Source organism: Xyrauchen texanus, chromosome 36, assembly GCF_025860055.1.
Source record: "Xyrauchen texanus isolate HMW12.3.18 chromosome 36, RBS_HiC_50CHRs, whole genome shotgun sequence".
NCBI classification, from domain to species: domain Eukaryota; kingdom Metazoa; phylum Chordata; class Actinopteri; order Cypriniformes; family Catostomidae; genus Xyrauchen; species Xyrauchen texanus.
This window is the reverse complement of record NC_068311.1, coordinates 29,814,291-29,826,837: the sequence shown is the minus strand read 5'-3', so window position 1 is coordinate 29,826,837 and position 12,547 is coordinate 29,814,291. Positions and strand designations below refer to the sequence as shown.

The window sequence follows — 12,547 nt, the reverse complement described above, 5'->3', positions numbered from 1 at the left end:
ACAAAGGATGTCTCCGTGTGGGCAGTGCCCAAGCACGAGAGACAGCGATCGTGGACATCTGAAGGCGAGAGATAATGACCGCACATAGGAATAACAAGTAATAAGTGGGTGGAATTCAATGACGCTGTCAGCTGAGGACATGTGAGGTGTCTATTTCTCAAACTAAAGCCTCTGATGTACTTATCCTCTTGCTGTACATCTGGCCTACAACATCTCTTTCTGTCCTTGTTAGAGCTTTGAAGATTGTAGTGTACACCTTTGTATGAAATCTTAATTTCAAGCATTGTATAGCCTTCGTTCCTTAAAACAATGATTGACTGACAAGTTTCAAGAAAAAGCTGTTTATTTGTTGCCATGTTTTACCTAATATAGACCTTAAGACATGCCAGTCTATTGCATACTGTGGCAACTCAAAAACAAACCCAAAGACAATGTTAAGCATAATTTAATGAACCTGTGTTTGATATAAAGGCAAGTGATTTTCTAGTACCAAATTAGCAATTTAGCATTATTACTCAAGGATAAGGTGTTGGAGTGATGGCTGCTGGAAATGGGGCCTATCCAGATTTGATAAAAAATTACTTTTTTTCAAATAGGGATGGTGCTGTTTTTTACATCAGTAATGTCCTGAATATATTTTGTGATTAGTTGAATGCCACTTTAGCGAATTAAAAAAAAAAATTCCTTCCCAAACAGATAAATCTGTACCTTATTCTAAACATTTGGCCACCAGTGTATACTTTGGCAGTCTTTAATATACCTGGTTGGCCCACCCAAGTCCTCACGGCCCGGCCCGCCCTCCTCCTCATCACATTCAGCTTGAACAATTTCAGCTTTAAGGCATTCCACATAATAACTGCCAACACCCCTTAACCATATAGTAAAATCATTGTAATGCTCAACCTCTTGTAGCTTATTGCTTTATTTCCAATAAAAAAAAAAATTTGAATTCAAAAGATTTTAGGCTCACAAACATTCTAAAGAAAGGAAAGCAAAGTGTCCTTAACCTGATGAATATTTAATAAGATATTCCTACTTGTTTCTTGAAAAACATTCTCATAATTTGCTTGCGTACTTTTGTCAGATTTAGTCCATAAATAAGGGCGTTTAAAATGGGGGGTATGAGTAGGAATTCCAATGCCATAAAATTACGCACACCTTGTGGCAAATTTCGAGAACCATAACGGCTGTACAATACATCAAACAGCAATGCAACTGTTACATTGAGCAATGAAAGCAGATGAGGTACACAAGTCTGTATGAATTTGTGCCTTCCCTCTATTGAGCTCCTGCACTTTTGAATCAAGTGAATATATGAGCAAAATATGAATACTGCATTTCCAAAGTATGTAAGAATAACAATGTACCCAAACACATTATTTACTGTTGTAGAAAAACAAGAAAGTTTAGCAACCGCCCAAATCTCACAATATAACTTTTCAATTCTAGAGCCACATAAGGTGAGTCTTGATGTTAATGCAATTAGTACAGACATGCAAAAAAATGGAGCCAGCCAGCAGAAAAGAATACATTCAAGAACCTTCCTACTACTCATTTTTGAGTGATATTCCAGTGGTCTACATATTGCCACATACCTGTCATATGCCATCACTGTTAATGTTGAAGAGTCGCACAGAGCAGATGAATAAATAACAAATATCTGAATCAAACATTCAGCATAAGAAATCACATGGTACTGGGATAATAAATCATACATGAATTTAGGGTAGAATCCAGCAGTGCCATAAAGTGCATTTATACACAAGTTACATATAAACATATACATTGGCTCATGAAGTGTCTTATGTGAGATTACGGTGTAAATTACAGTTACATTACACAACACCATTAGGGGATAAAACAGTGCTGTCAATGAAAATAACACATATCGGTTTTCCATTGTTTCATTCAGACCAGAGAGTGTAAATTGTAAAACTCTGGAAACATTCTCCAGCGATGGCTCAGTCTGTAATGATATGCAATTATTATTATTAAATCATTGGTAAACTATAAGCTGGATTTGTTTTAACTGTCATTGTCTTTAGATAGTCAATTACTCCTTTTTCATGATTCAGAGAAAGAAAATATCAAATAATCTAACAGTCTTATTCACTGATATTTCAGTCATAATAGGGAAGACCTCGTGCAATTAAAAAGTATAGAGTATAAGAGTACTACAAATCTGCATTCCATCTTTGATATAAAAAACATTTATATTTGCCCCCAAATCACAATACTGAATTAAATACTAGAAATCAGCATTATAATTTCCCCATACAAATATATATTAAACCACTGTACCTCAAATTAAAACACACATGATTTTGTTTTTGTAAAAATTTCTCTCAAAGTGAAATGATTACACTTTACTGAGCATACAGTATGCTGAAAAAGCTGAAGTGCAATCACTAGCTTATTTCTGAATGAAGATGTTGAAGGTGTTACATTTGCCTGCAGTCTCCCCTGCAGTTTAAATCTTACCATGTTGTTCGTTTTCATTGTCCTCACAGTGTTTTTTAAAAGACCAGTTCAGTTTGCTATATATGGATACTGGTCTCCTGCTAATTGCCTTCATCACAAACATTGAAAACAGTTTTAACAAGCTCTCTAAAGGCTATGCTTATCTTAAAATAAAAGCATGTTTATGCAAATCTAGATAGAATTGTATGTATTATTTGTGAGTTAATTTTTGCCAACATATGCCTGCCAGTTTACTGTATGTGATGCCATGCGAGGATCAGATGTGTGAACAGCAAGCTCTTCGCACTTTGCTAGTTTTAACACTTTTAATGACATAAACCTGTGATATTTTAGACACTCTGTTCCATAACTGTTCTAGGAGGAAAATATGTCAAAGAATTCAAAATAATCAGCTCTGGACACATTAAAAGACACTTGCATGCTCAAGCTGACACCCTGAGCAGGCTGCGAGTTGATTTAGTCGGGGAATGTGGCGAGAGATGCTGTACATGTCGGCAATACTGACGAATGTTGTTGCAGACTTGGTGGATCTTGCTGTGATATGTCGATCGATCACTGCCATGGAGGCGAAGTTCACTCATGTGGTTACAAGAGTGGGGGATGTCGAGAAATGGATCGATTACTCGGAGTCATCGGAGAGGGAAACATATAAATTGCGATGCTAATGCCCGGATTAGGCAAAACTGTCTGATTCCATTCAGTTTTGCCTAATCCGGGCAGTAGCATAGCAATTTCACGCTCTGTTCTCAGAAGCCCTTGGAAGGCGCATATGCGCAAACCTAGTTGTCATGGCAACTGAATAAACAAAACCTCGCCTGGTCAATGTTTACTCGTCAAGTGCAAATCAGACAGAAACTAAAAGAAGGAAAGACATTATATTTATTTTTATTAAAATTTAACGAAAGTACATTGAATTTTTGTGCGATCTACCAGCATTGCCTATGCGATCGACTGGTAGATTGTGATTGATGTATTGAGCACCCCTGGTGTAGAGTAACACACCTTCAGGACAGTTTTGTGGATGAATCTGCATGCTCTTTGTGCATATTCCACCTATTGGCTTGAGTTGGTTTCGTGGAGTATTTCTTGCAAGTCATTGGAGTAATTAATTTGTTCGCACTTATGTTGCAGCTGAGTGAACCGGCTCACTGAACATTTTCTTGATTGTTGAGGAGTCTGCATGCTTTCTGTGCTGGTTCCACCTATTAGCTGGAGTTTATTTTGTAGAGTAGCACACCTTCAGGACAGTTCTATGGAAAAATCTACACTCTTTGTGCTTGTTCTGCCGATTGGCTGGAGTTTGTTTTATAGATTATATTTTGATGTGTAATTTTGACTCACAAAATTTGTATAGAAACACTGGACTTGAGCATTCTGACGGTAAGGCTGTTGCGACGGTTCTCATGAACTGTTTGAGTTTGGAGGGATTACCCCGCAGGGTAACCCCACGCATGACAGCCAAGGGGTGATGTCATGCGCTGGGCTAATGCGCACATTTTTCTTTTTTCTGTTATTTGAATCTAGGGGATGTTCACGATGTGATTGTTACACTAATGTTGGAATGTGTTTGTTTTTGACACACAATCTATTTTCCTTATATGTCAAAATGTCATATGTTAATATGAGTGGATTGTCTCTCTCTATGTGGCATGCAAATGGGTTGAGGCATCCCATAAAAAGAAGGAAGGTTATTTCTCTTCTTAAACATAAGAAATATGATAGAATGTTTCTTCAAGAAACGAACATTTCTCTGCAGGAAGCTGAAAAATTTGGGAAGATATGGGGTGGGTTGTTTTTTTTATAGTGGTGGCTCGAGTAAGAGCAGGGGAGTTATTATGCTGATAAGTAAACATCTACAACTCAAACTATGTCTCAAACAGGGTAAAGATAAATAAGGAAGAGTCATTATTGTTTTAGCTGAAATTCAGGGACAGTCTTATTTTGGCTAATATTAATGCACGTAACTTTGATGATCAGGGCTTTTTTATAGATCTTGAAGATATGTTGAAAGCCGCTGGCAACTCTCATCATATAATATTGGGAGGAGACTTACATTTATTATGGACTCAGTCCTTGATCATAGTGAAGCAAAAGTGTGCAGGCCCCCTAGAGCAACATTGAGACTTCACATGATGTGTAAATATCTTGGTCTTACAGATATTTGGAGACATTTGAACCCATCTGGTAGAGACTATAAATATTTTCTTCTGTCCATAAGATTTACTTTAGAATAGATTGTTTTTTTTTTTATATCTAAGTCCCTCATTTCATCTGTTGTTGATTGCTCAATTGGAAGTATTTTAGTCTCAGATCACACCCTGATGTTGCCACATACGACCAAAAAGAAATCTCACGTGATCAGTGGCGAATGATTAGACTCTAGTCGCTGCCATCTCACTTGATGCCGAAAAGGCATTTTTATATGGTAGAATGGGATTATCTTTTTATGGTTTTGGAATTATACGGGTTTGGAAATACTTTTATTGAATGGATTAAGTTACTTTATAGACACCCGGTAGCAGTGGTACAAACAAATGGATTAACTTTAGATTATTTTACTCTGGATATGGACACCTGGCAGGGTTGCCCTCTTTCCCCATTATTGTTCTGTCTTGCCCTGGAAACATTAGCAGCTGTGATAAGAAAGGAGGATGATTTCCAGGGGAGATGGCGGGAGGTGTGGTGCATAAGCTTTTGCTTTATGCTGATGATATTTTGTTAGTCGTCTCCAATCCCATTAGATCTATGCCTTGCCTCCACAGAATTATTAATCCTTCTCTAGGTTTTCAGGATAGAGACTCAACTGGTCTAAATCCAAAGCTTTGGCTCAGACAGAATACTGCCAAGTAACGGCTTTTCAACCGGCACCTTCCAGTGGCCCAAACAGGGGATTAAGTATTTGAGCATTTTATTCTCAATAAATTGGGAAATTGGGAATCTCATCTCGACCAGGTTGATCCAAAGATGGCTCTCCTGGACCAATAAGGCGGACATCGCCGCCCGAGAGACCGCGCCGTGACCTTCGTCACCCGGAGGGCGAAGTCGGACGGCGAGCGCAGTTCCTGCATCAATCCCGGGGCGGAACTACCCTCGTGCAGCTCTTTCAGAGGCTTGGCTTGGTGGATTTGCAGGAGAGCCATGGCGTGCATGGCGGAGACGTCTTGACCAGTGGCACCGTAGGCTTTGGCCAACAGGGACAACGTAAGCCTACAGGCACTAGATGGGAGCTTCGGGCGCCCGCGCCAGGTGGCCAGTGCTCTGCGGGCATAGATGCACTGCGAGCATGCTGGGGAATGGGAGATCTGTGGGGATCTACCCGGCAGAGGTGGTCCCATTGGGGTCCCCAAATCGCCCCCAGTGCTAGCCGCACTGGCCTCATACCCGTAGGTAGAAGGACGAGGCAGGGAGCCGCAGGGGTGGTGTGCTTTCTTATGAAAGCGAGCCATGACCGCAACGTTGAGGACATGACGCATCCACAAAGGATGTCTCCGTGTGGGCAGTGCCCAGGCATGAGAGACAGCGATCGTGGACATCTGAAGGCGAGAGATATCAACCGCACATAGGACTAAAACACAAACAGAAGGGGATCTTTAAAAAGGTGCATCTTTAAAAATACATTCTTTTTTTTGCCGCTCTTTTAGAATATACGTTTAGGTTTTGAAAAATACTCTTTTAGAATATACTCTAGTTCTACCGAAGTGCCCAGGGGCTCTGCAGTGTACCAGTGTGGAGAGGGGAGAAAGCCGCTGTAATGTGCCGTAAGAATCCAGCAGAGGTGAAATGGAATGAAAGCTGTGAGAATTTCAGCTGTGTGAACATCGACCGCTCAGCTTCGAAGAGAAAATCTGAATGAGTGGTAAGTCCGCCAGCTCCTTTAAATCTGTATTTTCAGGGGATTGGCATGCAAATACCACTCGCCAATTCCCATTGGCCTTTTATCAAAGATCAGAGGTGTCTCGGGCTCCCAAGAGTGACCCCTAGTGTCACTTCATCGCCACAACATCGAGTGAGTGACAGATAGGGAATTGCAGTTGAGTGGGTGGAATTCAATGACGCTGTCAGCTGAGGACATGTGAGGTGTCTATTTCTCAAACTAAAGCCTCTGATGTACTTATCCTCTTGCTGTACACCTGGCCTTCAACATCTCTTTCTGTCCTTGTTAGAGCTTTGAGGATTGTAGTGTACACCTTTGTATGAAATCTCAATTTCAAGCATTGTATAGCCTTCGTTCCTTAAAACAACGATTGACTGACAAGTTTCTAGAAAAAGCTGTTTATTTGTTGCCATTTTTTACCTATAAAGGCAAGTGATTTTATAGTACCAAATTAGCAATTTAGAATTATTACTCAAGGATAAGGTGTTGAAGTGATGGCTGCTGGAAATGGGGCCTATTCAGATTTGATAAAAAATGCCTTTTTTTCAAATAGGGATGGTGCTGTTTTTTACATCAGTAATGTCCTGACTATATTTTGTGATTAGTTGAATGCCACTTTAGTGAATTAAAAATATAATTTCCTTCCCAAACAGATAAATCTGTACCTAATTCTAAACATTTGGCCAAAAGTGTATACTTTGGCAGTCTTTAATATACCTGGGTGGCCCACCCAAGTCCTCACGGCACGGCCCGCCCTCCTCCTCATCACATTCAGCTTGAACAATTTCAGCTTTAAGGCATTCCACATAATAACTGCCAACACCCCTTAACCATATAGTAAAATCATTGTAATGCTCAACCTCTTGTAGCTTATTGCTTTATTTCCAATATAAAAAAAAAATTGAATTCAAAAGATTTTAGATTCACAAACATTCTAAAGAAAGGAAAGCAAAGTGTCCTTAACCTGATGAATATTTAATAAGATATTCCTACTTGTTTCTTGAAAAACATTCTCATAATTTGCTTGCGTACATTTGTCAGATTTAGTCCATAAATAAGGGGGTTTAAAATGGGGGGTATGAGTAGGAATTCCAATGCCATAAAATTACGCACACCTTGTGGCAAATTTCGAGAACCATAACGGCTGTACAATACATCAAACAGCAATGCAACTGTTACATTGAGCAATGAAAGCAGATGAGGAACACAAGTCTGTATGAATTTGTGCCTTCCCTCTATTGAGCTCCTGCACTTTTGAATCAAGTGAATATATGAGCAAAATATGAATACTGCATGTCCAAAGTATGTAAGAATAACAATGTACCCAAACACATTATTTACTGTTGTAGAAAAACAAGAAAGTTTAGCAACCGCCCAAATCTCACAATATAACTTTTCAATACTAGAGCCACATAAGGTGAGTCTTGATGTTAATGCAATTAGTACAGACATGCAAAAAAATGGAGCCAGCCAGCAGAAAAGAATACATTCAAGAACCCTCCTACTACTCATTTTTGAGTGATATTCTAGTGGTCTACATATTGCCACATACCTGTCATATGCCATCACTGTTAATGTTGAAGTGTCGCACAGAGCAGATGAATAAATAACAAATATCTGAATCAAACATTCAGCATAAGAAATCACATGGTACTGGGATAATAAATCATACATGAATTTAGGGTAGAATCCAGCAGTGCCATAAAGTGCATTTATACACAAGTTACATATAAACATATACATTGGCTCATGAAGTGTCTTATGTGAGATTACGGTGTAAATTACAGTTACATTACACAACACCATTAGGGGATAAAACAGTGCTGTCAATGAAAATAACACATATCGGTTTTCCATTGTTTCATTCAGACCAGAGAGTGTAAATTGTAAAACTCTGGAAACATTCTCCAGCGATGGCTCAGTCTGTAATGATATGCAATTATTATACAGTAATTATTATTATTAAATCATTGGTAAACTATAAGCTGGATTTGTTTTAACTGTCATTGTCTTTAGATAGTCAATTACTCCTTTTTCATGATTCAGAGAAAGAAAATATCAAATAATCTAACAGTCTTATTCACTGATATTTCAGTCATAATAGGGAAGACCTCGTGCAATTAAAAAGTATAGAGTATAAGAGTACTACAAATCTGCATTCCATCTTTGATATAAAAAACATTTATATTTGCCCCCAAATCACAATACTGAATTAAATACTAGAAATCAGCATTATAATTTCCCCATACAAATATATATTAAACCACTGTATCTCAAATTAAAACACACATGATTTTGTTTTTGTAAAAATTTCTCTCAAAGTGAAATGATTACACTTTACTGAGCATACAGTATGCTGAAAAAGCTGAAGTGCAATCACTAGCTTATTTCTGAATGAAGATGTTGAAGGTGTTACATTTGCCTGCAGTCTCCCCTGCAGTTTAAATCTTACCATGTTGTTCGTTTTCATTGTCCTCACTGTGTTTTTTAAAAGACCAGTTCAGTTTCCTATATATGGATACTGGTCTCCTGCTAATTGCCTTCATCACAAACATTGAAAACAGTTTTAACAAGCTCTCTAAAGGCTATGCTTATCTTAAAATAATAGCATGTTTATGCAAATCTAGATAGAATTGTATGTATTATTTGTGAGTTAATTTTTGCCAACATATGCCTGCCAGTATACTGTATTTGATACCATTCTACATAATATGAATCCTGTAATATTTAGAATGACTGTTTGGAAATCCGGAGTCACGTGATGCCATGCGAGGATCAAACGTGTGAACAGCAAGCTCTTCGCACTTTGCTAGTTTTAACACTTTTAATGACATGTGATATTTTAGACACTCTTTTCCATAACTGTTCTAGGAGAAAAATATGTCAAAGAATTCAAAATAATCGGCTCTGGATACATTAAAAGACACTTGCATGCTCAAGCTGACACCCTGAGCAGGCTGCGAGCCTGGGAGTTGATTTAGTTGGGGAAGTGCGGGAAATGCGGCGAGAGATGCTGTACATGTACTTGAGTTTATTGTGTAGAGTAACACATCTTCAGGACAGTTTTGTATATGAATCTGCATGCTCTTTGTGCATATTCCACCTATTGGCTTGAGTTGGTTTCGTGGAGTATTTCTTGCAAGTCATTGGAGTAATTAATTTGTTCACACTTATGTTGCAGCTGAGTGAACCGGCTCACTGAACATTTTCTTGATTGTTGAGGAGTCTGCATGCTTTCTGTGCTGGTTCCACCAATTAGCTGGAGTTTATTATGTAGAGTAGCACACCTTCAGGACAGTTCTATGGAAAAATCTACACTCTTTGTGCTTGTTCTGCCTATTGGCTGGAGTTTGTTTTATAGATTATATTTTGATGTGTAATTTTGACTCACAAAATTTGTATAGAAACACTGGACTTGAGCGTTCTGATGGCAAGGCTGTTGCGAGGGTTCTCATGAACTGTTTGAGTTTGGAGGGATTACCCGCAGGTTAACCCCACGCATGACAGCCAAGGGGTGATGTCATGCGCTGGGTTAATGCGCACATTTTTCTTTTTTCTGTTATTTTAATCTAGGGGATGTTCACGTTGTGATTGTTACACTAATGTTGGAATGTGTTTGTTTTTGACACACAATCTATTTGTTCTTATATGTCAAAATGTCATATGTTAATATGAGTGGATTGTCTCTCTCCATGTGGCATGCAAATGGGTTGAGGCATCCCATAAAAAGAAGGAAAGTTATTTTTCTTCTTAAACATAAGAAATATGATACAGTGTTTCTTCAATAAACAAACATTTCTCTGCAGGAAGCTGAAAAATTTGGGAAGATATGGGGTGGGTTGTTTTTTTTATAGTGGTGGCTCAAGTAAGAGCAGGGGAGTTATTATGCTGATAAGTAAACATCTACAACTCAAACTATGTCTCAAACAAGGTAAAGATAAATAAGGAAGAGTCATTATTGTTTTAGCTGAAATTCAGGGACAAAGTCTTATTTTGGCTAATAATAATGCACGTAACGTTGATTATCAGGGCTTTTTTATAGATCTTGAAGGGATGTTGAAAGCCGCTGGCACCCCTCATCATATAATATTGGGATGAGACTTAAATTTTTTATGGACTCAGTCCTTGATCATAGTGAAGCAAAACTGTGCAGGCCCCCTAGAGAAACATTGACACTTCACAGGATGTGTAAATATCTTGGTCTTACAGATATTTGGAGACTTTTGAACCCATCTGGTAGAGACTATAAATATTTTCTTCTGTCCATAAGATTTACTTTAGAATAGATTGGTTTTTTTTTATATCTAAGTCCCTCATTTTATTTGTTGTTGATTGCTCAATTGGAAATATTTTTGTCTCAGATCATGCTCTGATGTTGCCACATACGACCAAAAAGAAATCTCATGTGATCAGTGGCGAATGATTAGACTCTAGTCGCTGCCATCTCACTTGACGCCGAAAAGGCATTAGATATGGTAGAATGGGATTATCTTTTTATGGTTTTGGAAATATACGGGTTTGGAAATATTTTTATTGAATGGATTAAGTTACTTTATAGACACCCGGTAGCAGTGGTACAAACAAATTGATTAACTTTAGATTATTTTACTCTGGATATGGACACCCAGCAGGGTTGCCCTCTTTCCCCATTATTGTTCTGTCTTGCCCTGGAACCATTAGCAGCTGTGACAAGAAAGGAGGATGATTTCCAGGGGAGATGGCGGGAGGTGTGGTGCATAAGCTTTTGCTTTATGCTGATGATATTTTGTTATTCGTCTCCAATCCCATTAGATCTATGCCTTGCCTCCACAGAATTAATAATCCTTCTCTAAGTTTTCAGGATACAGAGTCAATTGGTCTAAATCCAAAGCTTTGGCTCAGACAGAATACTGCCAAGTAACGGCTTTTCAACCGGCACCTTCCAGTGGCCCAAACAGGGGATTAAGTATTTGGGCATTTTATTCTCAATAAATTGGGAATCTCATCTCGACCAGGTTGATCCAAAGATGGCTCTCCTGGACCAATAAGGCGGACATCGCCGCCCGAGAGACCGCGCCGTGACCTTCCAGTTCCTGCATCAATCCCGGGCGGAACTACCCTCGTGCAGCTCTTTCAGCGGCTTGGCTTGGTGGATTTGCAGGAGAGCCATGGCGTGCATGGCGGAGGCGTCTTGTCCAGTGGCACCGTAGGCTTTGGCCGCCAGGGACAACGTAAGCCTACAGGCACTAGATGGGAGCTCGAGCTCAGCGCCAGGTGGCCAGTGCTCTGCGGGCATAGATGCACTGCGAGCATGCTGGGGAATGGGAGATCTGTGGGGATCTACCCGGCAGAGGTGGTCCCATTGGGGTCCCCAAATCGCCCCCAGTGCTAGCCTACTGGCCTCATACCCGTAGGTAGAAGGACGAGGCAGGGAGCTGCTGGGGTGGTGTGCTTTCTTATGAAAGCGAGCCATGACCACAACGTTGAGTACATGACGCATCCACAAAGGATGTCTCCGTGTGGGCAGTGCCCAGGCATGAGAGACAGCGATCATGGACATCTGAAGGCGAGAGATAATCAACCGCACATAGGAATAACACACAAACAGAAGGGGATCTTTAAAAGGTGCCTCTTTAAAAATACATTCTTTTTTTTGCCGCTCTTTTAGAATATACGTTTAGGTTTTGAAAAATACTCTTTTAGAATATACTCTAGTTCTACCGAATTGCCCAGGGGCTCTGCAGTGCACCAGTGTGGAGAGGGAGAAAGCCGCTGTAATGTGCCATAAGAATCCAGCAGAGGTGAAATGGAATGAAAGCTGTGAGAATTTCAGCTGTGTGAACATCGACCGCTCAGCTTCGAAAAGAAAATCTGAATGAGTGTTATGCCCGCCAGCTCCTTTAAATCTGTATTTTCAGGGATTGGCATGCAAATACCACTCGCAAATTCCCATTGGCCTTTTATCAAAGATCAGAGGTGTCTCGGGCTCCCAAGAGTGACCCCTAGTGTCACTTCATCGACACAACATCGAGTGAGTGACAGATAGGGAATTGCAGTTGAGTGGGTGGAATTCAATGATGCTGTCAGCTGAGGACATGTGAGGTGTCTATTTCTCAAACTAAAGCCTCTGATGTACTTATCCTCTTGCTGTACACCTGGCCTTCAACATCTCTTTCTGTCCTTGTTAGAGCTTTGAGGATTGTAGTGTACACC

General features: G+C 39.7%; 2 protein-coding genes across 2 annotated transcripts; both read right to left on the bottom strand.

Moving 5' to 3' along the window:
* Nucleotides 1–1,018: 1,018 nt before the first annotated feature.
* Nucleotides 1,019–2,499, bottom strand: LOC127629714 (olfactory receptor 1D5-like). The gene is made up of 2 exons (XM_052106931.1): nt 2,482–2,499; nt 1,019–1,966 (listed from the first exon to the last, which is right to left on the bottom strand). Exons 1-2 carry the CDS (start codon nt 2,497–2,499, stop codon nt 1,019–1,021), a joined length of 966 nt encoding a protein of 321 aa, XP_051962891.1.
* A 4,831-nt stretch (nt 2,500–7,330) lies between these two features.
* LOC127629713 (olfactory receptor 1D2-like) lies at nt 7,331–8,825 on the bottom strand. Its single transcript, XM_052106930.1, has 2 exons — nt 8,808–8,825; nt 7,331–8,278 (listed from the first exon to the last, which is right to left on the bottom strand). The coding sequence occupies exons 1-2, from the start codon at nt 8,823–8,825 to the stop codon at nt 7,331–7,333; spliced, it is 966 nt and encodes a 321-aa protein (XP_051962890.1).
* Between the last annotated feature and the right edge of the window lie 3,722 nt (nt 8,826–12,547).